The 23234-nt window shown below is 44.0% G+C and overlaps 1 protein-coding gene across 7 annotated transcripts in view; it reads right to left on the bottom strand.

Moving 5' to 3' along the window:
- Positions 1-1498: 1498 nt before the first annotated feature.
- The window catches only part of RASAL2 (RAS protein activator like 2), a 191257-nt gene continuing 169521 nt past the window's right edge, over positions 1499-23234 (bottom strand). For 4 of the 7 annotated variants that reach the window (XM_049808232.1, XM_049808238.1, XM_049808237.1 and 1 more), the window contains 8 exons: positions 22977-23178; positions 20075-20274; positions 18244-19105; positions 13752-13886; positions 12151-12353; positions 11561-11648; positions 8789-8819; positions 1499-6773 (listed from right to left, as the gene is read on the bottom strand). In XM_049808232.1, the coding sequence (XP_049664189.1) occupies positions 6631-6773; positions 8789-8819; positions 11561-11648; positions 12151-12353; positions 13752-13886; positions 18244-19105; positions 20075-20274; positions 22977-23178 (1864 nt within the window). In that variant the 3' untranslated portion in view covers positions 1499-6630. The remainder of the gene's footprint in view (positions 6774-8788; positions 8820-11560; positions 11649-12150; positions 12354-13751; positions 13887-18243; positions 19106-20074; positions 20275-22976; positions 23179-23234) is intronic. The other 3 variants (XM_049808235.1, XM_049808234.1, XM_049808236.1) reach the window with 3 other exon arrangements.

Genomic DNA, 23234 nt, shown 5'->3' with positions numbered 1-23234 from the left:
GGATAGAACACTTGAGTATCAGCTGCTTTGGGACAGTCACAGAAAAGCACAGACTTCCAACACTTTTAATTGTATTATCCCAGTGCCATCCTAACTGGCATTTGTGCAGTGCTCCTGCTCTACCTCCCTCTCCTCCCTCTGCTTCCCTCAGCACACCCTCCGGCTGTCTCCTCCTCCCTCCAGCCCTGCTTTCCCCTGCCCATCCCTCTTCCATTTAGATTCCAACCCCCGCCCCCCCCCCCCCCCCCCCCATGACAGCAATCACATACTGAGATCCCTTTGCCGCTAGGTCTACATCCCAGCCCATCCCTGTCCTCTTCTCATCTGCCTCTGCCTTGCCTGTTCACATCTGGGCAGCTGGGCCTGCCCCCTCCCCTGGGCAGCGCTTAACATTGCCGCAGAGGAGCGGGCGACTCTGCCGGGCGAGCGCCGAGAACGGACAGGACAGGACACGGGTGTGGGAAATCACAGATCCACCTCCTTCAGAGACGCTGTTTGTGCTGCTCTCGTGCCCAGAAGCAGCAGGCGCCCGGTGTTTCGGGTTCTGTACAAACACGCAGGAAGACAACTCTTGGCATGAAAAACGTACAGCCTAAGCAAGAACAAGGCAGAACACGCAGGGGACTTGAACAGAACAAAGTGGAGGGCCAGGGTGGAGGCACACAGTAGCAACTAAGAGTTTGCTGTGTGTTTTTTGAGGCTTCAAAGCTATGGAAAAAAATAAGCATGTGAAACGAAAATACAAAGACTTGTAGCGAAACATCCCCTTGAGTACAGATTTTACACTCAGGAAGTTGAATATAAAAGGTTTTCCCACTCATTATGTACAAGATTTCACACACATATGAAGAATAAGCATAAATTGCTTGGAATCCAGCACCTGTAAATAAATATTCCTCTGTATGTCCATGCCTCAAACACTGCAGCTTTGGGCTGGTGCATGAGAACCTGTAAACTAGGAATTGACTGCACAAGAAAACTGGGCTGATCACATTCACTGGTCTGGCATGAGAGGAATGAACATGTTAATTAATACAAGGTGACTCTCTTTTCACCACTTTGGATGTTGTTATTATCCCAGGTCCCATGTCTAAAAGAAGCAGAGAGCAATTCTCTGTGTCTCCACAGCTTGTCGCTCTCTCACTCCGCAATGCCAGATTATCTGCCAGCAAGCGGAGGGCTTCAGAACGAGAGGTCACCCGTACACACAGGGAGGCATTGCTCCGGGATGCAGCCCTGGGACCTGTGCTGGACACACACCTCAGCAGAACACCCAGAGAAAGGAATTAATTCTGCTGCTCCGCTCGGCCACGGAACCCCTTGGTTTACCCAGGTAGCTCCAGGTGTCAAACGGGAGCTACTCTGTCCCAAACACAAAGTTATGCTCTCGGAGTTTCCCTCCTCCGCCCTCCGAAGTTACACAAAACACAAGCACAACCTGAGAGCATAAAGAGCAGAATTTTGAATCAGCATAGGTTTACTGAGTCCAAACTGTTTAAAGTTAAAGTTTATTTGTATTCTTTGTAGGAATATCAATAAAAGACCTCAAATGTATCTATATCTGTACATATTACAAGAACCTTCAAAAATTATTCACAGAACAAAAATAAATCTTCTTTAGAACAAACCCAGGCAATGAAATGCAGAAATGGATCTCAGAGACCAAACAGTCCAGTGCTACTAGCATAAAAATACGGCTTGAAAAACAAGTTTATTACTTTTTAAGGTGTACTTTGTTGAAATAAAAAATAAATTATTTAGAGCTATCATTGTAAAACAGTTCTGTGTAGTAACACTCTTATTAAGGCCCTTGAGACAGAAAATCTATTTTTACAGGTAGGATTCCTGGCAGGCATGATCTGTAAGGACATGCTCACTCTCATGGGAGTTAACTTACTGTGGAGAAGGAAATACCTAAAAGCATCAGCCTAAATTTAACCCTTTTTGCTCTGTCAGACTCAGCTGGATACCTGTGGCTGACCACGCTAACCGCTGATGGAAATATATTTAATGGTTCAACCTGGGCAGGAACAACACAGACATTTTTGCAGAACACAAACAGAATTTGTACATAGACAGTAACCTTAGCAGATAAGTATTGCTGACACATTCCACGGGCACCGCTGTAAAACTGACGGACTTCAGTCATTGGGTTTTCAGATGAAGTTAAAAGCTGGCGGGTTTAAGCAAGCATTAAAACATGAAATTAATATATCACGTAAAAAAAGAAAAAAAGCCTAAGCCAACCCAAAGCAATTGCAAAAACATAAAATAAAACCAATTTCTTGCATGACTTATTAGATGGATACAGAATTTATTACTGGATACACCTCATATTCTCTAACTAGCAAATATATACTTTCCTTTCCACGCTCCTCTGGATCCCCTGCCTGAGTTATGCCACTGGAGAGGCATGTTGCAAAACGTGTAGCTGTATGAATCTGTGCTTTTATGCATAGCTGCCCATTTCTAATACACCAGGGAAATAACAGTTGGTAATTCCTGGATGTGAAACCTGTCTATTGCCCTTAAAAAAATAGACTGAATTCCTATTGCTGCAAAGAACAAGTGGCATTTACAGGATGCCACTCCTAGGCTGTGCTCCCTCTCTTCTCTGTTAGTGCCTATCCCATCTCATTCTGGTCACCTCTGTCATTCACGCACTCTGCAGACGCCACATGGCAAAAGGCCATGGTGCTACAAAACGCTGTTCCACTTCCCTGCCCTGCCATGCTGGCTGCCAGGAACTTGGAAGCCCCGGTGGCTTTTCGGTTTGGGAAGAATCATCCTAGACCAGTATTGAGTAATGTGGCCAGCAAGGACTGAGATGTCAGGATGGGGCAACTTTTCTGTTTCAGTCTTTGGAATACACAAATATTACTTCTACAGGAGATTAAATTTTTCCTGCACTACTTCAGCTGTTTCCAAACAAGAGCGGCAGTTCCTCGCAATGGCGTTAGACACAGCCTGATGCATTTGCTCGAAGTATGAACCAAAACCTCATGTCTATAAAGCTCACCATCAGACTTTGCACTATTTACTACTACTATCATTGCTGCAGAAACCCACTGGCTACTAGTCTTAAACCAAATGTGATCGGGCCCAGTTAGAGCTCTTGCTCCAAAATAGACAGACCTTTTGGCTGCCACGTGGTTTAGTGCCACTTGAATTTTATCAGACTGGACAAAATAGAAGCTGGCATTTTCACATGCTGTCGGCTTGAGGCGGCTTAAAATTTCTCTAGAAAGCTGCTTGGTAACAAACTAGGAGAGACAGCTGCCTGCAGAACTCGGGAGCATAACGTTTTGTTCTGCAGCTAATCAATTTTAGTCTTGCAGCATTTTGAGTCTGCAACCTTCACCCCCTTTTGGGTCAAGGCAGCTTGTCCTCTACAGCGGGAGTTAGAGAAGTACACTTTGCACTTCAGGCTAGAAACTGAAATCAAAGAGAAACAACCAGCCTAGCAATAAGCTGTGAGGACAATACTGATGGGCCAGACTCTTAGAATAGCAACTTTTTTCTACAAGCATTCAACAAGCTTAAGAAATACACAGGAGAAGGTACATTATTAGAGTGATACCCTACTGAAGACGTCACCAAAACATATCAATCACGGGGCAGGTATTATTTCCCCTCTAAAAATCAGGGCTGAAAAGTTGTCCCCCATTGCATTTCTCTGCAGAAACCAAAGTGGACGCCTCGGCGCTTTCAGCATCAAACCATACAGCTCAGCCAGTGATTTCTGATAGATTACCAGAAAGCTGGGGAACTCCAGTGAAATGTGTTTCCTGAATTAATGCGAGGTTAACGCTACCAGAATGACGTACCTGCTTCTGCCTTGTTCTAGTCAATGTATTCCTACGACCACTTCCTCTCACGTCTCAGTCACAGAACAGCCGCACTATTTGCACTGTGTGATATGTGAGCGATGCACATGCCCATCTGGAAAGGCTACTTTGGGGAACACATTTCCCACGATGCAGCTGTGTGATTACAGTACACAGCAAAGGGGAAATGCGGATCACACAAAAATACTCAACCAAAAGGGGTTTGTAAAGGTTTCTTCTAAGACAACTACTCACAAGACAGATTAATACAAACTCGATAGACTGCCTATGGCTGTGACGCATGAAGGAAGAAGGAAAGAAGGAGGAACTTAAAGGCACAGTTTGAGGAAGAAAATATCAGAGGTCAGCAATGACCCAGAGCTGGAAGATGGTTTGGAAAGTACCGAAAAGAAATCACTACTGAGCAAATGCAGAGCACAACCCTGGGTGTGTCAGACAGCACTGACTTCGCTATGGATGCTCCAAGAACAAGACAGGGATGCTCCTTGGCCTGTAGTACCAAGTCACATCTGAGCAGCCAGAGCAGCCTTGATCTGAAAGAACTAAGCATTACGTATAAATCCCAACTCGCTGCAGCCAGGTCTTCTCTCAACGTAAATTAACAGCAAAGACCTTGCTAGGAGAGATTCATACACATTTTTCTTATACGTCCTACAGTGCAGGAGATGCGGTCTCTGTATTTGTGCATAGTTAGTAATGCAACACATGTGATGATGTCAACTGAAGTATCATAACACATTAATCAGGCAGAATAGTTAACATATACTGCGCTCTGTCACAAGCTGCATTTGCCCACAGAGGTGAGATTAATTCATTTCCAAAGAGCAAACAAACTTGACAACAGACACTGAATTTGGGTCCTCAGTATTGCCAGTCCTTCATGTTCAAGGTAACATGGGTCACTTTCAGGAGGTCAAGAAATTGGCTCAGAAATGCCTACATTTTTAATGTAGTACAATTTCAGAGATTCAGAAACTAAGGCCAGAAAGGATAATCAGATCATCAGCTTTGACCTTCTCCGTATCACAAGTTATACGGTTTCAGCCAGGTACCCCCATAGCCACCTCATGAACTTGTTGCAGCCTGAACAGTTTGCTAAACACACCCCACACCGGGGCACCCTCTCGAGGTTTTGTCTCGTTTTGAAGTCAACTTTTCCAATTTCTAATTTCCATAATATGTTTGAATGGTTAATCACACTCACTGTTGTTAGTATATTTCTATAATTCACAATTTCAATTGCTGTTGCAATAATTTTGTTTACTTTGAGAGTGTGGGGGCTGGAAATGTATACCAAAAAAGTGAAAGCAAAGATTCACATACTATTACTTGACTCTAGAATATGGGGCTTGAGAAAAATCTCTCCGACTAAATATTGTGGCATTTGATGAAATCATGAGAACTGACAATACTGTGTCATTTATTGTTAATCTTTAAGTTTGTGAATGTCATTATCTTCCACGAGAAGGTCACTTTGTAATTATGCACGCATTCACGTACAGCCAGTAAGTATGCTTCTGTGAAACACAACTGTAAGTAATTGGAGATGAAAGCTTAGTCAAAACTCCTTAGGAAAAAACTGGTGTGTACAGAACTTCAAAAAAACCCCTTTAAAGCATCCAGAGAAAGAAAAATTTAGTGGAAATGGAAGATCTTTTAACACAAATGGGCAGAAAGCATCTTTCATTGGAACTAGACTGGCTAAGCTAGTGGCTGAAATAGTGAAATTGAATAAGAGTTAAAATGTAGAAATCCTCTAGGAAAAATGAAATTTTGCATATGGAAATCTACTTTGCTGGGCACGGGCACCCTTTGGTTAGCCCTTTCCTCAGAGCATTAACCTGACTGTTCCTGATGGAGTGCAGAGAATGAATTCAGGGTGCCACTGCATGATGCCTAAAGTGGGGATTGGATAGAAATTTGAAAAAAAGTATTTACAGGTCTGTAAATTCTTAAAACAGAAAATATAAAACTGCATTAGAACTGGGGTAAAAAAGAAAGAATCCTACCTTGAAAAACTGCAGATTCCCTCTGTCTGTTTGATGGGAAGCCTGACTGTGTGCAAATGCAAGGAAACAAGCTTGCTGCTCCAATTTTTACCTTGTTCAAAAAGACTGACAATTTCTTGCCAGAGTCCTACCAAAAGTAAGTACAGGATCCAGCAAGAGCCGATTTTCTTGCTAAAATGTTTGCTATTGAGTTTGCATTCAGTTAAAGAACAGCTAGAGAAGAGGGGAATAAAACCAGCAGATGAGTTTTCTTACAGAATTCATTTCACTACTATTTCACTCCACTCATGTACTTGTAACAGTCAGCCTGATATATACAGCTGCTGTCTAATGTAACCCACTGCTCATCTCTCTCTCTCACCCACAACACACATGCACTCACACTCCCCTCTTCCTCCTCCAAGGACTGCAGTGCTTTCAACAAGAGAAAAAAATAATAATAATAAAAATAGCAATAATTAAAAAAATCTACAGTATTCACTTCCTTTTGGTATATTACATTGGCATTTTCTGTACATGACCCAAGAGCTCCCTCTATTTACACAGTGATATGGAAGGACTTGTTCTTGGGAGCCTGGTTCTCCTGGCCTTCAGTGGGGAATTAAAGCCCACCTTTCCGAGTTCTTCTTTCTTTTCCATTTTATTAGCAGCATCATGTAAACTTGTAAGGGGAAGGGGGGGCTATTTTGAAGGTTTCTTGAGTCTGCTCCCTCTTGCCCTTCTGGGGAGATGGCTGGCAGCATCTGCCCAGTTAGCAGCTGCTGTTTTTGAATTCACCATTCTCCGTGATGGAAAGCTTGGTGGGATTGGTGGGGGAGATGCCATTGCGGACTTGCATGCTGTAGCGCTCCTTCACCTGTGTCAGGGCACTCATCAGCCGCGTGTTGGCAGAGTCCAGGGACACGATCCGCTTCTCCTGCAACAAACACCCCACAAAGTCAGAGCTCCTTCACAAATGAAATGCCTTTGCCCCACAAGCCTGCTTTATGGGGAACTTCCAGGACGCGGGGCTGCGGCAGTGTCTTCAGATGATTTCTAGGCAGAGGCAGTTTAGCTAACATTCTCTGGTAAGATGGGATGTCTGCCTCTTTCTGTTTTCTTGGGGTAACATGGCCCATGCTTGCCACAGGCTTTTCACAGGCTGGTCTGGCCCTCCTGGCCTTTTTGCATGATGGAAGGTGACAGTGAGTCAAAGTTACATTGGTGAACTGATCCAGTCACGGTGGCTTTATCCAGACAGCCTCCAACAGAGGCAGATGGAAATGCAGTATTTTGTCATGGGGGGGGGTGGGGGGGGGGTGGGGTGTTGGTGTTAATAACAACGATAGCCAATTATTATTATTTTTTTCAATTATGTTAGAAAAACAGAAACAGGCAGCAGAAAAATAAAAGTGGTGGAGGTTTCAACTGGCAGAGAAAAGTGCAAGTGGTATCTAATGGCCATTGTCTCTGTATTTTGGATGGAGTGTGCTCAGAGTAAACTCATGGTATGCTTGAAATAAAGGAAAAAAAGCAGGTAATGGCAGCCTGCAGTCACCAGCAGGAATGAGGGTGCAATAGCAACATAGAGAAGAAGCAGCCAAAAGCTAAAACTAAGGGGTTATTTGAGGTGAAGGGGAAGAGGGCATTGTGGGTGGAGGGGGAGATGCCATCGACAGAACACAAAGAACAAACACTGAACACACTGCTCCTAGACCCATTCCAGCTCAGAGGGGCTCCCGGGCTCTGCCGAATCCAGGGTTCCCACATCCCAGTTTTGATTCTTCTGTCACAGAAAGCGCTAGCCTCCACTTCTAGCAGAAGGCTAAAGGATGTGTACTAAATTTATAAAAAATAAAAACCCCATCAACAAACCCCAGCCTAGTAACCAGCTAGATTCTCTGCAGTGGGATAAAGCACTGGACGGTCAAGCCAAAGAGTTGGTGGCACAATTAGAAATGAGAGTTTTCATCTTCCTTCAAAAAAAAAAAGTAATGCAGCCACACAAAGCAGCAACAGAGACGGCAAAAGGTAAATATGCTCTCCATGATACCAGCTGATTGGCTTTTTTTTCCTTGAGAAGGAAAAATGTCTAATTTACTTGAATGAAAAAAGCTGCATGCAGGAACTCTTCCCAGTCCAGCCCATTGAGAAACAAAATGGAAGGAAAAATGATGCACAGAAGGCACAAACATTAAGGGATAGTTCAGACATACTGCTCAGGAGACCTAAGTGCTACAAGAGCCCCTTGAGATTTTGATCCCAGAACATCAGCTGTGTGGTACATCAGTAATCAAGTAATGTTTGCTTTTCTCAGTGGGTTTCCCCTCAGGGGTAAGTGTTAGGGAGAAAAAAACAAAGCAGAATTTTAAGTACTGCTTGTATTACAGCCCTGGAGACCAAGCTCTCTATAGCAAAGCAAATGGAGGAGAAGGCATGAGAAATCGACTAACAGCAAGGCAGGCTATAGCCAGCCCTAGCACTTGCCCTGGTCCAGTCAACCTAATTAAGGAGAACGGACAATAGAGGAGTTAAAGGCCTTAGCCTTTCCTCCCACGCTGAAATAAATCCTGTATAACACAACTGCCTTAGCAGAAATGTGTTCTTCAGCAAGTTAAAGCTCCTCCTCCTTGGACTAAATTTCACCTGGAATACATAACTTAAAATTAAAATTTCTTTCCAAAGAGTTAAAAATGAAAGGCTGGTAGTTTTCTGGCACTGATGAATGCTCACTATGCCAGTTTGTGAAACAGCTGGAAATCTACACTTGGAAAATCAATCTTAAAAGCATGAGCTTGGTGAGTAGAGGCATCTTTTCGCTCAAAGGAATATACAATCTAACAAACACATAATTGGGCACAGGGAGTGGGAGGAGCTGGAATGGGTAGGAGGTCAGTGCACTGGGCCAGGACTGGGTACTGCTCAGCTAGAGAACTGATTGGGTTTACTTGCCTGTTTGAATTATCTCATCCCCATTTATGACCTGTAATTTAACACAGCGGAGACGTCACTTGCAATAGCAACTGGGCTAGTACTCTCTGCAGCTCCGCTGCTCCAAGGAGAGAGTTTAGCCAGATCTAGCCCCTGCCGAGTCAGGGAGGGCCAGAGACAGCCTCTGGAACCACAGCGCACTTGAGGTGCTGCCCAGAGCCAGTGCAAACAGCATGTACCCTGAGAACAAGACTGTCCTTGTGCATTGGTGCAGTATCGGGTGCTGCACCTGACCACGAGACAAAAGAGCAAATCCTGAAAAGCGTCTTGTGCCGATGTAACTAAGCACAAGAAGCCTGGGTTACTGCTGTTTCCTAGCGGCCATTTAATTCTTCAAACAGGTGTGCTAAGCCAGGTTCCAAGTCCACTCCATAAATCTCACGTAAAAAAAGACTTTTTCTTTTCTAGCCACTGCTATATCCCTTTGCCAAATCAATCACAAACTAAGAAAAATCTTCCAAGTGCAACTTAGAGGGATTGCTACAGAACTCAGAAAACACTTGGCTCCTCTGGTGTGTCTGTTCTGAATCTTTCATCAGTTTCCTCTTCTGCTCAGGCACCCATGAAAGGGCAATGACAACTAAGCTTCTCACCCCATGAAGCAGTTGACACTGAAGCAGTTAAGGTTTGCTGACGACCTTGCTTGCCTAAGTAGCTAACAGCACTTCAGAAGAAAAAAAGTCTCAGATTAAAAGAGGAATCATTAATGCTATTGTTTTACTACTGTTTTTTTCAACAACTTCCACTGCAGGTGATCAATGATGCATCATTTGATCAAGTGTGATCAAGGACCACAGCCTTCCAGCCCTGAGAGTGTGAAGCTTTCACAAGTCAGCAGCAGTTCCCTCTGCCAACTGGTGACAGTGAGGGATCAGACTGGTCCACTCTCCACCGTGCTATTCCATAACCTCACACCAAGGCTGAGAGCCTACTGGCACAGACAGGTAACAAAGGGAAGGGCAAGTTTCTTACTCAGTCACAATCTCTCAAATCCTCCCCTCCAAAAATCACTTTTTATGAGTTTTCTCAGTGCCCCTTTCACCTTCTCGAGGCAGATGAAAAAGGCATCACCTCCTTCAAAAACCAGGCTACTGTTTGGATGGGCTGCCGTTCTGTCAGAGTGTAACTGCAAGATGCCCTGACTGTGTCTATCTCCAAAAAAATGGCCCAGCCTGTTCAACTTCTAGCCCAGCTTCCACTTGTCATACTCCTTGATCAGATTGGAGGCTGCTGTACGGTTTCCTCACCACCAAGAAAATAAAAAAATAGAGTGACTGACTACATTCCTGTTCATTCTCCAGCACTGCACTCTCCCACTTCACATTTTGAGTGCAAGCTCTCACAGAAGGGATTTAATCTTGAGCTGCATCTAGAAAGGGTGACTACACTGGTGACTCCATGAAGAGCATCTTGCACAATAGCTAGGACCTATATATGCTGTAATTCCAGTAGGATTTTCTTTTTATTCTGCAAGGCTAGGTAACAGAAGTGCCATGTTATTGTACATGAGTGATTTATTCAGATTAGATGGCACGGACCCAAAAATCCAGCTTTCATGAACAATCTTTCTGAAGAACTGTGGGAAAACTGGCAGAGGCAGCAGGAAAAACAGAACTTTTCAAATTATCAAAAAGAAATCTGCTATAAATACACTCCTAGTGTTACCGGGCTTTTAAAACCATGGCTTTTTTCTACTTTATATTTTTCCTAAAGTTCCATGTGAGTTTAAACACTTCTATTATTGCTGACCATTCAACAGGTAAAAAAATGGCCATGGTATGCCCTTTTGTGCTCACTTATGCCGATATTCTAATACACCAGTACCATCTTTAACAATGTTCAACTGAGGCTACCCCCCTCACCACTCTTTGTGTAGGGAAACAACTTTCTGAAATAACTTGGGTTATTCCTGAAACAGGTCATCTTCTTAAGATTATCTGTTAAGGAAAGTTTACATTTGGAACTACTGAAAAGCCCAGAAGCAGGAAAGATGTCCTCCAAATGCAAATATCACAAACATAACATGGCAGGCAGATATCAAACCAGTCTCAGGCTCTGTTGTACAAGCTTTGCTATCTGGGATCAGCACAGACACAGAAGAAAAGCTGAAATGATCCCACACAATACACCCACATGCATTGCCTGCTGGGTCCCACTTTTCACAGCTAACTTTTGTTGACCGAGGCAAGCACTGCAGGTTTGTGGCAAAGTGGGCATTTCTCCAGGACTGACGTGGACAGTCAGATGGGGTGAAATGCCACATATGACATTATACAGGGCAATGCTCCATTGCAAGCATTCTTTTTTCTTGACTTGAATGTTCAAAGCCATGCTTTTAGCTTGCATAGCTGAGATGCATGCACATGGCAATTAAACTATGTTGGTATGAGGCACAGCTTTTCCAGAGTTCCCAGGCCCACATTTGGAACAATGTCTACACAATGCACTGCTATTCCTTTACCCGCTTGGGATCTCACAAAGTAGAAAAGGTTTTGGAGAAGTGATCAGTCCTGTGATTTGTTGTCAGGCTGTCTCAAAGCCTACTGTCAAACAGTACAGCCTTTATTAATTAAAAAACCCAATTCTCTCCTAGAAGGCAGTAAGTCACATGTGCAATACCATGGGCCAATATTGGCTTGGGAGCTAGATAACAATACTGGGGCAGGAGGACAGGGGAGAATAATGGGTTCTACGCACAGAACACTTGATTCTTGGAGATCCTGAGCTCCTTACCTGTGCATCAATAATTTTCTGCTTTGCATCGATGACAGCTTGCATCTCTGCATGATCCTTCTTCAGCTCCTCTTCCACTGCCATGAGTCTGGTTAGCAAAAAGAGGTACAAATTAGGACCATTTAATACTATTCCAGAGGGTTTCAGGTACTCTGGCCTGTTGGTTTGACTTCTCTGATTGTCCTGGCTCTGCAAGAGAAGAATTCTGCTGTGCTCAGAAAAGCTTATCTATCCATCTGACACTCCCAATTGCCTAACCTTGTTATTCTCAAAACGGACATTGCCAAAAATGCAACTGCTCTGAAAAACTCCCGCCTTGAGTACAGATTCCAAACAAAGCAAAAAGACCTCTTATAAGTAAAACAGAGACCGGTGTTAAAAATTCCTAAATCTTCTCCTTCACTGCCACTTTCTGGCAATCTGAGGCAAGTTTCCACACCTGCATCCCCATTTCTTCGTCTCTAAGGCAGGATGGTATCAGTCCAGAGATGTCAAGAAGCCCATGCAACTACCTTCTTTAGTGTCAAAGAGAACACATGACACAGGGGAGCTGCTTGTCCTACACAGTCACAAACCTTCTAAAGCCTCACCTGCTGATGATACTTTTCATCTGGCTGTCCTTCTCCTCCTGTTGCCTGCGCAGTCTCTCCTCACTGTCTTCCAGCCTAGACTTGTACTCCATCAGCAGCTTCTGCATTTGCTGCTCTTGCACCAGAAGCCGCCGCTCATACTCCTCCAGCCGGCGACTTGACACCTTCAGGCGCTCCTTCAGCTTTGCTATCTCTTGTTCGTACTGCAGGTGGAAGGAAAGAAGGAAAGAATCAGATGCAAAGGAAAAAGGAAGAGATCAGATCATTATAATCTGCTGCTGCTGTTCAGAGAAGGACATTGTTTTCTTCATGAAAAATAAATTGATACAACTAAAGCAAATAACAAACAAACAACTGTGAGCAACCACAGACAATGCGCATGTAGGCTCCCACTGAGCGTTAAGCTACTCCCACAGTGTAGGATGTCATTCTGTAGCATGATTTAAGCAGAGGGCTCTGACATGGCTCCTCAGCCCTGACTGGCAAACATCCCCAGTTACCCCAGACTCAAGCACTTCCCAGACAGAAGCTGCTAATAGTGCTCAACTGTAAAAATGTCCTGGGGTGACCAAACTTACAAAACTGACCAGCGTGGGACCCAAATAACTCATTCTTCAGGACCTAATCAAGGCATGAAAACACATGTGAAGACAGCAAATCATTCACTACAAAATAAAGCCTGTGAGTTTACTTGGCTGAGGTTTTGTTCTTCTACTTACTATCTCTGCGGACAATCACTTCTGCAGTAGTGCAATGAATCTCAATGTATTCCACTTTGGTTTGGGTTCATTCATCTTTCTTAATAATCCTATGTTCCTGCTTCTTGTCCACCAAATGTTCTCCTCCTCACTCCCTGCCTTCTCAAAACACGAAACCTCTTACTAAACTTCATTGCCATAGCAGCATATAGATGTAACTGTACTTGGAAAAATGGTATCTACTCTTGAAAATAAATACACTTTAAAAAAAGATCATGGACATTTCTGTGTAGCCCAGAAACACTTTACTACCTAGATGACAGGCACTTGCCTCAGGCGAAGCCCAAGACAAAATTTGAATGCAAATATTGATGAAGACTGAATTGTGTTTACAGAGCCTTGTACAATCACTTAGCATATCCTAAGCTATACTCAGTTGGGTTAACGATAGTGATTTTTTTTTTTAATGGAGTTTAATGATCACTAAAAATTTTGCAAGCATAGAAAAATGGCAGTATGTTGTAGCTATAGTGTTGTCATAAAAAATAATGACTTGAGCAGGATCTAATACACTTAGGTAGTGTGACTCATGATGCACATAAGTGCCAAATACCAGCCTGTAATGTACAAACCCTCAGCTATGTCAGTTTGCACCCATTTGACATGCTACAGCCTGTACGTGGGTTAATCTGTAGTATGGGATACTGTACTACAGATATGTGTGACAGCATGTACAGCAGGAAGTTATGCCAGCATGTGCAGCAGGAAGTTATGCCAATACAACCTGAGTTTGAAAGCATGACTCTGTCACAGCAGTGCCTGAAAGCTGCTCTGAACTCAGCTGTAGGGTGGACAGGACTCACTGGCAGCCGTCAAGTCGGCTGTATATGGAGCAAAATCTACCTTTTCAGCATGCTTGACTTCATCTGGATTCTGCTCTGCATCCTCCTCTACTTCTTCATACTGTCCATTATTAAGAACCCATGCAGCTGTCCTTTCCACTGGTGACATTGTGGCAGAGTCCACAGGCGACTGAACCTGGAGCAGAAATACCTGTAAGCATTTTTCAGAGAAACTGCATACAAATCAGCGCTAAAATCCAGTTTATTTGGAGGAGAAAAATGACCATGAATCTGTCACTCTCAAAGGATCCCTAAAACCTCTCTTGCAGAGATACTTTACCCTCCCTTGACTTTGGATCCACAGCACTGACTTGAGTCCCTCTAAAACCAATGCACTTGAGAAATTTTTCTTCCTCTCTCAGCAATCTTCTCTCTGGAAAAGTTCTTGTTTCCAAATCCTGTTCACATCCACTTTTGCCCTTTGCCAGATTTTCAGTAAGGCCTTCTCAACCTGTGATTTCTCTCACAAAGAAAACACAGCAACAAAGCTTCGCTTGCAGCCTGTTCAGGTAAGACAGATTGGTTTCTTTGGAGCACTGAGGAGCTTAACTTGGGAGCACAGCTTTCTCAGCCAGGCTGCAGACAGACTTTGCAATGGAGGATGGGGCTGCATGGCTTGCTGTACAAGACAGTACAGCAGTGCTTAAAAGCTGCAAAGAGGTGTAACATTATCACTATCAGATTTAGAAGGTCTATTGTAGCATATACACCCAGACAAGGCTGTGAAAGGAGGTCAGGGCCAGCAGTGCTTACTAGGAGAACTGTAAAACATCATCACAGGCTACCCTCTCTAAGGGAATCTGAAAAGAAAGCCAAGAGAAGAAACAAGAAACTCTCCGCCTGGCTGGGGAAAATATGGCTTGCTACAAATTCCAAGCAATTTTCATGGACAAAGACAAGTTTATAAGCACCGGAATTAGCATAATTACCCCTGAAAGAGCAACACTGTCTTAACTTTTTGAGAAATGCAAAAGATCAACTCCCCCCTCGTACCGCCCCCCCCAACTGTAGCTTCTTTTTGCACTCAAGCAGCTTTTCATCACACTGCCTTGTTTCAGCATCGTATCAAAGTGAAATGTGCTCCCTGGCAGGGGGATTTTGAAGTCTCAGTTTCTCAGGAGCTCTTGATAGGGGAGTAACAGCTCCTCTACAAGAGGCAGGCAACGGATCATGTCAAACTCCATTTCTGTTTCACTTGTTCACGAGGACAAGGCTGGCGAGTGCTGCATACGTCTTATGCCAGCTCTGGCCAGACGATCTGCCTGCAACAGCTCAGCTGTCCTGAACAGCAATGAAGACTCCAGCACTGGAAGAAGCCTCAGCAAGGATGGGTATAAAGGCAAAGGAAAGGAGTAGGAATTAGGCAAAAATCTCCGGATTTAGGCAGAGGCCTTTTCGCTAGAAAGAAGTCTTCACAGCAGAAAGGCTAATAGCCTCTTTCAAGTGCAGTGTGAAAGCTTGGCAAAGCTCCTTAGATTTTTTTTTTTTGATGGTATTTGCTGTCAGGCAGCCACAGTGAGGGAGGCTATGAACTGTGTGTGGCTCTGCCACCAACAGCCTCGTCTCAGAGGTAAATACTTTGGCTGTAGGAATTGCTGGAGGAATTAGGAATAGCTATGGATGAACACTGTCACTGTTCATTGCAGTTATGGAGGACTAAAGCAGAAGAGTGACTATAAACGACATCACCAGCCTTGTAACAGACTGCTGATCAGCAGCAATCATTGACAAACAACCTTGCAAGCTGTAGGAAGAGTATTTTCAGCAGCCAAACTCAGAAAGCCTACAAAGACCAAGTGGATGGCAAGCACTTCACATGCTAATGGGTTATGAGTTATACTCTAATAAAGGGGAAAAAAGAAAAAGCCTGCTAGGAACATGTATTAATTCCCCTCTCTGCCTCTCTTCCAGAGGAACACACTGACATTTCTGTTCCCACCTACCTACTAAATGCAAATGGAAGGCAAAAAGTGACCTCTCCCAGTAAACAAAGGGCCTAGCTCTATATTCAGAAACAAATGGTACTTGTAGAGAACAGAGTCTAATAATTATAACGCCCACAAAGCATGCCTAGAAAGAACATGCCCAGAAAGAACATGCCCAACTTCTCTTTTCTCTTTTTCTTTTTTAAATAAGAACAGAATTCCACAACACGATTTGCAATTAAAAGGACACAGCGGAATTTGCCTCAAAAAAATTTTGGCCACTCGATCTGGCACACTTCAAGACATTTCTCAAGGGTGTGGGGAAGGAAAGAACAAATTGATTTCTATGAATAAAATAGGAGCAAGCACTCTAATGAATCCAGTGGAAACAATTAGTATGGAAAGTAGAGTGGAAAAGTAAGTAGACTCACATTGCCTACAAGAGGGGGGGAAGGAGACTGCGCTGAAGCCAGTCATAGTCGTTGGCATCTGTGAAGCTGAATGTAAAAAGTAACTGGAGAAGAGGGAAGTCTGAGACAGTCACTTTGATGCTAAACAAGCACAGGTGACTGATGTACTTGGGGGCAGTCGGGTAGTCAGCAATTTAAGATAAGCAGTGCCAGGAGTTTGCAAACAGCCAACTGAATGCTTCTACCCATGTAAGGTGTACACACAAAGACTGGAGACACACCACCTGTACTTTCTCTTCCTTATCCTAACACCTTCAAAGTAAAGCCCTCTTTGCGTATTTGTGTAGGCACTTCTCGTAACAAGCCCTGAGGAAAGGTACCAGCTCCCCGGGGATTTTGGCTAGGACACTGCACAGAACCATACAATAAAACTCAGCAGATCATACGATACAGGTTCACACTGGATGCCTGAGAACTGCAAGGGGAGTTTTTCCTTCAAATTTATCCTCATTACTGGTCTAAAAATTTCCTACACCTCCACACTAGGCTTAGTTGTATTCAATTTACTTTACCTATCAACCCCTCTATGCCCAAATGTAAAACACACGCTCCAAAGGAGGACACAAACACATGCACTTCAAATAATATGCAATTACTTTTTTTGGTATTACTAACTTGGCATATTAAGCTTTGCTTTGTGATTCAGTGTCTCTGGTCTCCTTGTACTTTAATGAACTTGAGGTATCAAAATAGTTTTGAAGCCCGATTGCTCCTGGGTTCCCAGGCATCACCCAGATTTTCCTCCTTTCAACTGTAACATTCAGGAGTTTGCCAAGAAAGCTATACCAACAGGGATACCAGTGAAACCCTTGGCAGAGCAGGAGCTCACGCTGGCAACTAAGTTCTTCTGCCAGCTTTACCTTACAAGACAAAAGCCTTCCCCCTGCACAGCCAGGTCTTCACCAGCACTTTTGCCAACAGGGCTACATCAGCAAGGAGCACCATAACCTGCTCCCTGTGGAGGTAGCTTCACCAGCAGCATCACCCTCAGGAGTTACAACTTTCTGGAGTGATAAGTCTTCACTGATGCCTGTGAACACAATAGCATCTTTCCTAGGTCTTGTGGAAAGCAGGAGCTTAAAAAATTTCCTTCTGTACTAGGTAAGGTAAATCAAACATGACCATGTTTACCCTCACAGTGACCACAGAAGAAAACACTTAACCTCAAGGAATAGCATAGGTGTTGCCTTCAAGAGCCTCACCTTGCCCAGCTGATAAGTCTGTATGCACCAGTGTGACATTTCTAAAAACAACCACCTTCTCTCTGACCTGCAGATTGACACATTTTCTACCTTTGCTGTAGTGCCAAACATTTATATACTCATTTTCTCTTTAGCATCAAACTAATTTAGGAAAAGATTTTCATACACAACAAATCACAACAGGATTTTTTTTTTCTTCCTTTTTTTTTTAAAGTAATGGAACTTTGGCTTTTTGACAGGAATATCTTGATTTACAGTTGCCTATGAACAACTGATAAAGTGCATTAGGAGTTGGTACATATAAGCACTCCCGTCCAGAAAGTGTTTGCATTATTCATAGTTTGGGATGATTAATAGTATTTATTTGGGGACCAGCAATAGACTGTTGCATCATGGTGAAATACAGATTTCTCCACACTTAAGAAAACTGTACTTATTTATTATTTTGGCAGCAGTTTATTCCATGATATTTTACCTTTGTTTATTTCTCTGTTTTTAGGTAGCTATGCTTTTAAATTAGCACCACAGGGCAAATGCAGTCTCACATGGCGATCTTAACTACAATTTGGAACAAAGCTTCTTCTATATTTTTTATTCAGGGAAATGTTCAAGTTTTGTTTCTTTCAGCAGGCTTGCTGCTACCTTAGTAAATAGAAAACTTTTTTTTTTTTTAAATTTAATACAGAAGCATCCAAAAATAACAGGTAAGCTAGGCTTGCCAAACTTGTAAGGGTAACAAGCATGACTATTCTTTACACTTGCTACTGGCCACTTGCTTAAGTGCCAGTACTCTTGATTCAACTCAATTCAACCCAAAGGTCAAAAAGCTTTGAAGGTCAATGCAGCCATCAGCTAAACACCAAAGCAGAAAGCACCTGGAAAAAGGCTTTCCTTACCTGCTGTGTTTGTTGCCTCTGAATTGCCCTCACTTTTGGGACAGGGCTCTCTCTAGAGGACGAGGACTGCTGCCGGGACCGGCTCCCATTCTGAATGGGTTCAGTCACCATGGCTCCTGACACTCCAGACATGCTGCCCGTGCTCCGCAGGGATGCGCTGTGCGGCAAGGACTGCGGAGCTTTGGCCCTGGCGCCCAGCCCGGCTTGGTCCATTTTGCGGATCTGTGCTTGGCTGCTGCTGTTCTGGCGGGGCAACGCGATGGGGACGTGCTTGTCTGGGGCCATGTGGCGCCGGGAGAAGTCCTCGCTCTGCGTGCTGCGCTTGGTGAAGTCCTCCATGCTGCTGTTGCTGGGTCCACTGAGTTTGAAGTCTTCACTGTTGCTTCGGCTCCGGGAGCTGGCAGTGCTCAGGTTCTCCAGGCTGGAGTCCACGGAGGCCTTTGGCATCGGTGGGGTTGGGTTGTTGAGATGGTAAACCGGGTTCTGGAATGACAGAGGCTGGAGGCTGCCCTGTTGGTTCAAAGCTGGGTGCAGAGGCCTTCTCACCTGGGGAGCACTCTGGGGTGTGCTCTGAGTTTCCCACAGCTGTTTGATGTTTGCTACCTGTGTGATGGAGAGCTGGCTGCCGGCCAAGCGCAAAGGCACATCGTGCATAATAGAAGCATGGTCACTGTGAGCCGTGTGAGGATCTTGGAGGTCCATGAGAGAGATGCTACGTCCGTTGGGCAAGATGCTCTCCCTTTCATCCTTATCTGAGTAAGTCATGCTCTGGGTGGATGCCTGCTGAACCAACAGTAAGGTCTTGCCCCTAAAATATCCATCTACATTTTCCTGTGTTGGAGACTTCAGCTTATGCAAGTCACTGTGGAGTGGAGAGGAATTTGGTTAATTTTTAAGCAGCCAAGACCCCGAGAGATCTGTCCCCGAGAAGTCTTTCTACCTCATTTAACCTCCCACCCAACTGAAAGCTTCAAGGAACCAGATTTCCTTTTATGAGCTCTTTGTGTTCAAGTCAGAACACACTCTTCCTTAATTACCACTTATCTTTGAGAATTACATTTGATTCAAGAAGTGCTTCATCTTTATTTTTTTCACAGGTGAAATGGAAACCATTCCCACCAAATCCTCCCCGCTTAGACAATTCTGTCTCCAGCAAGACTTCAGAGCAGTTCAGATCCCGTTTAACCCTTCACCAGCATTACATATTGTGGGTGTCTGAAAATTCAACAGGAGTTGCATGAAGGCTCCTGTAGATCTAGATGTAAGCTCAGATGGCAGACACTTCCACGTGACAAAACTGGCCCTCATAACTGACAGCACAGAAACTACTCTGAGACCACAGTATCCAAGCTCTTTGGCAGTTCCGCCATGTCACAGCTTTTTGCTTCTGATTAACAGCTATTATGGTGTGAGAAATGCTGCACTAAACAGAGGAGGGACTATTTTTGCTATTTCACTGGTAACAAGTTCCACCTAGATCCCAGTTTTTCATCAGCAGTAAATAAGTGGTGTGATCGCCAGAAGGAAACATTACGGCTGACTATGCATCTGGACACTTAGACTGGCACTAAATTGCAAAACTGTTTGTTAGCAGCTGAAGTCAGTGAATCCCAGAGACACTTTTGAGTCCTGGGTAAGTCAAAAGCTTCAGGTCTCCAGTGCCACCTTGTGCACCTCTTACTAGGACTGTGTATTCCCCGTACAAAGGCCCAAGCTCCCCGCTCCTACAGCTGATGTGGGCAGACAGTTCAGATGATGAAGCACTCAACTCTTAACAGACTTAACAACCCCCTTATCCCACATCTTCCCTTGAGCTCTGGCTGTTACATACCCATCAGTGGGGTCCTCAAATATCTTCTGAAGCCCTGAGGAGAGACTGCCACTGACGTTTGGACTAGAGCTGTGCTCAGTGAAACGCCTCAGCTGCTGCTGTATGGGCGTAGGGTTAGTCATTGATTTGGTGATATCGGCAAGAATACGAGGAAGAGGTCCCAGTTTTGCCACGGTCGCCTGTAGGAAGGAATTTTCACCCTAATTGGACAACAAGCACCGCGACATCCGCCAGTTTTTTGATAACGATGCACAGAGGCGGAGGGGTGGAGGTGGAAGGAAGGAGGGTGGGTGGTTGTGTGCGGGTGTGCCAGGACCATAATGCAGTGTTACGGAGCAGCGTAACCACGGCGACGAGATGGATGGAGGAGACGAAACGGGGTGCAGCAGACATTGAGGAAAGAAAAGGAAATAGAAAAGAAATTAGGATTGACCCCCAAAAATAAAAATCATGCTCAATAAAACAAAACTATTGCCATTCCAATGCAAAACTATCATGCAAAGCAAACTAAGTCCAGGGTGGGTGAGGTCAAAGTGAAAACTATGGTTATCTACTCATTAGGGGCATTCAAAGACTACAGATTCAGCTAGTGGGGGAACTTTCCAGGCAAAGGGTGTCACGTGGTAAAGGAAATGCATGCCAACAGACAAGGGGATGCGGCATTCAGGGGGATCATGAGAGAATTGCAAGGGTTGAGGGAGATGGGGAAAGGGAAGGTTTTCATTTCATAAGCCTTTTGCTTTTGGCATCCTTCACTGATGCCATCTTCTGTAGCACCCTGTTATCAAAAATTAAGGCATTCTTCCCTACCTAAAAGTGAAAAATAACTGCATGAAAACATCAATGATCCTCATCCCAACATTATCACATCAGGATTAAATGTGTAGCTTCTTGTTCAATTACATGTTAGCTCAGTGTTCTCCAGGCCTAGATAAGAGCAGCTGACCTTCCAGCAAGGAAGGCTGCTCATTCAGGCTCTTTGTATTTCTCCCCCCCTTTGGGTCACCGCTGGTTATATCATCTACAGGGCATCTTCGGGCTCTTGGGACTGCAGGAAGAAGGTGAAAGTGCTGGAGGTTTATAAGAAGTAAAACTCCTCTGCAAAGACAATGCTTTTTTCAAAGATATCCTTATTTTTCCTGTAAGCTGGTATTCAGTCAGTTTGGCTCCAGAGAAAGGTCTCTTTACAGACGCTTTCATGTAGCACTTCTTCTGTGTCTATTAAAATCTCTGAGGTGAATTCTCTCATCATTTCCCAGTCATTACCTGCAGTAAAGCAGTATTGCATGTAACTTTACCCCTTAATTCTCTTTTTAGCAAAGCACTATACCAGCTCCCAAGGGCCTGTTGGGATAGATCTGTGAGTCTAACCTACAGAAAGGGCAAAGCAGATCCACTTCGACGGTTTATCCAGGTCTGGCTCCTCCCTTTCCTCGCTGCCCAAGACATTTACAACCACTGCATTCAGAGAGCAGCTCACAGTAACTAACGCCAAGTCCAAAGATCCATTTGCAGTTCTAAAGACTGGAGCTGGGCTTCTCTTGATCTGACCCCTGACCAGCTTGGAGGGAGATGGCAGTGTTCCCTACACTGGTGGGTTTACCCCAGTGTGTAGAAATGGAGGATCTGGTCTTTAGACTGCTCACTTTGCCTGTTTTCCTGAGGCTGCTGAACTGTCTTTATAGCTGACTTTGCTGCCTCTGACATTTTGAATGTACACTGTGTGCATGTATGAGGAAAATGGAAAAACAAGACCATAAATTATTATCAAACTAAGATTAATATATATTGCCTTTTTGAGTCAAGGACATTTCAATTTACTCTGACGCAACAAGCTCAGTTTTTTTGTCTTCTGTTTTAAATAATGTACTGTGAGAAAATAGATACCCAACAAATAACTATTTTGGCAAACCTTAATGCAATAAAAATATTAAGAGTGCATTGCAATTCACCTCACCTCTCCAGTTTCAAAAGAAAGAATAATACAAATGGAATATGGACAAAATAATGCACCTCTAGAAGTTGAAATATGGAACAGTTCCAAGGACTTGCAAATGAAAAAAAAAGACTCACAGCTCAGCTTTTCTGGGTCTTATCAACTACCTTTGCTATCAAGGTTTTAATGATTTTGGATCCTGCAAAGCCACCTAGCTAAGGAAAAGCAAACTACTGCCTTTTCTCCTTCTATAGCTAAATGGAAGCAACGCTTATTGTTGGTGATGTCTACTGCGATCAGCAGAACAGAATATGGACAATGCAAATGATCCCAGCACAGTACACGGCAGAAAGCATCTTGCTTTTGTTACAGGATAAAACTGAGAGTGGATCCAGGTTTTTACATGGCTTTCTCTTGTACACTAAAAACTAATCCAAAAACTACAGAAATGAGAGCATCTCAGTAGGCTTTGGATGAGGTCTTTAATGAGAATAGTTCTGCCTGGCCAACACATTACTCCATCAGAGCTGGGCAGGGTAGGGCCTGGTGTGCAGCAAATCACCTCCATTAGCATCAAAAAGGGCACTGCAACATTTTCATTTTCTGCCCAAACACCCTCCCTTTTTTCCAGCTCGCTTATGAGAAAGGACCATCTGCTCAGGGAATTCCAGGTATAATTTTAAGTGCTACCCTCTCCACCATTGAACACCCGGCCTTACTTAAGGCTCTGCAAAGTGTTTGCACTACTGCTGAAGCCCAACCACTTCACATGCCCTGCTTCAGGCCTTAATCTGAAATCACGGAAAGAACAGTTGTGAAATACCAATATCAAACATTCCTCTCAAAAGCTGTTGAATAAGTTCTCCCCAAAGCAGGCTTCAGCTGCTCCCTTGATGTTTCCTAGTGTTTACTGTTGCTACGATACAATCGCCACATTCACCCTCCCGGGCCTCCAGCCTGCTTTACCTTATCAAGTTGGGACACAACCTCCCATAAGAGGGAATGCAAAACTGAGAGCTCTCTGCCCAGGTCGATGTAGCCCTCAAATCCAGGCATGTTTGAGATAGTATCTGGATTAGAGATCTCCACAAGAAAACGCTTCATTCCTCCCCACTCATGTTCCAAAAAGTCATTCATGAAGGCCATATACTCTTCCTTATTACCAAACCTGCAAGAAAGGGGAGGAGGGGAAACCCAGTCAATAACCTCCACAAAAAATACAGA

The sequence above is a fragment of the Accipiter gentilis genome, chromosome 8, assembly GCF_929443795.1.
Source record: "Accipiter gentilis chromosome 8, bAccGen1.1, whole genome shotgun sequence".
Classification (NCBI taxonomy): domain Eukaryota; kingdom Metazoa; phylum Chordata; class Aves; order Accipitriformes; family Accipitridae; genus Astur; species Astur gentilis.
The sequence above is the reverse complement of the archived record's forward strand: the minus strand, read 5'-3'. Positions and strand labels throughout refer to the sequence as shown.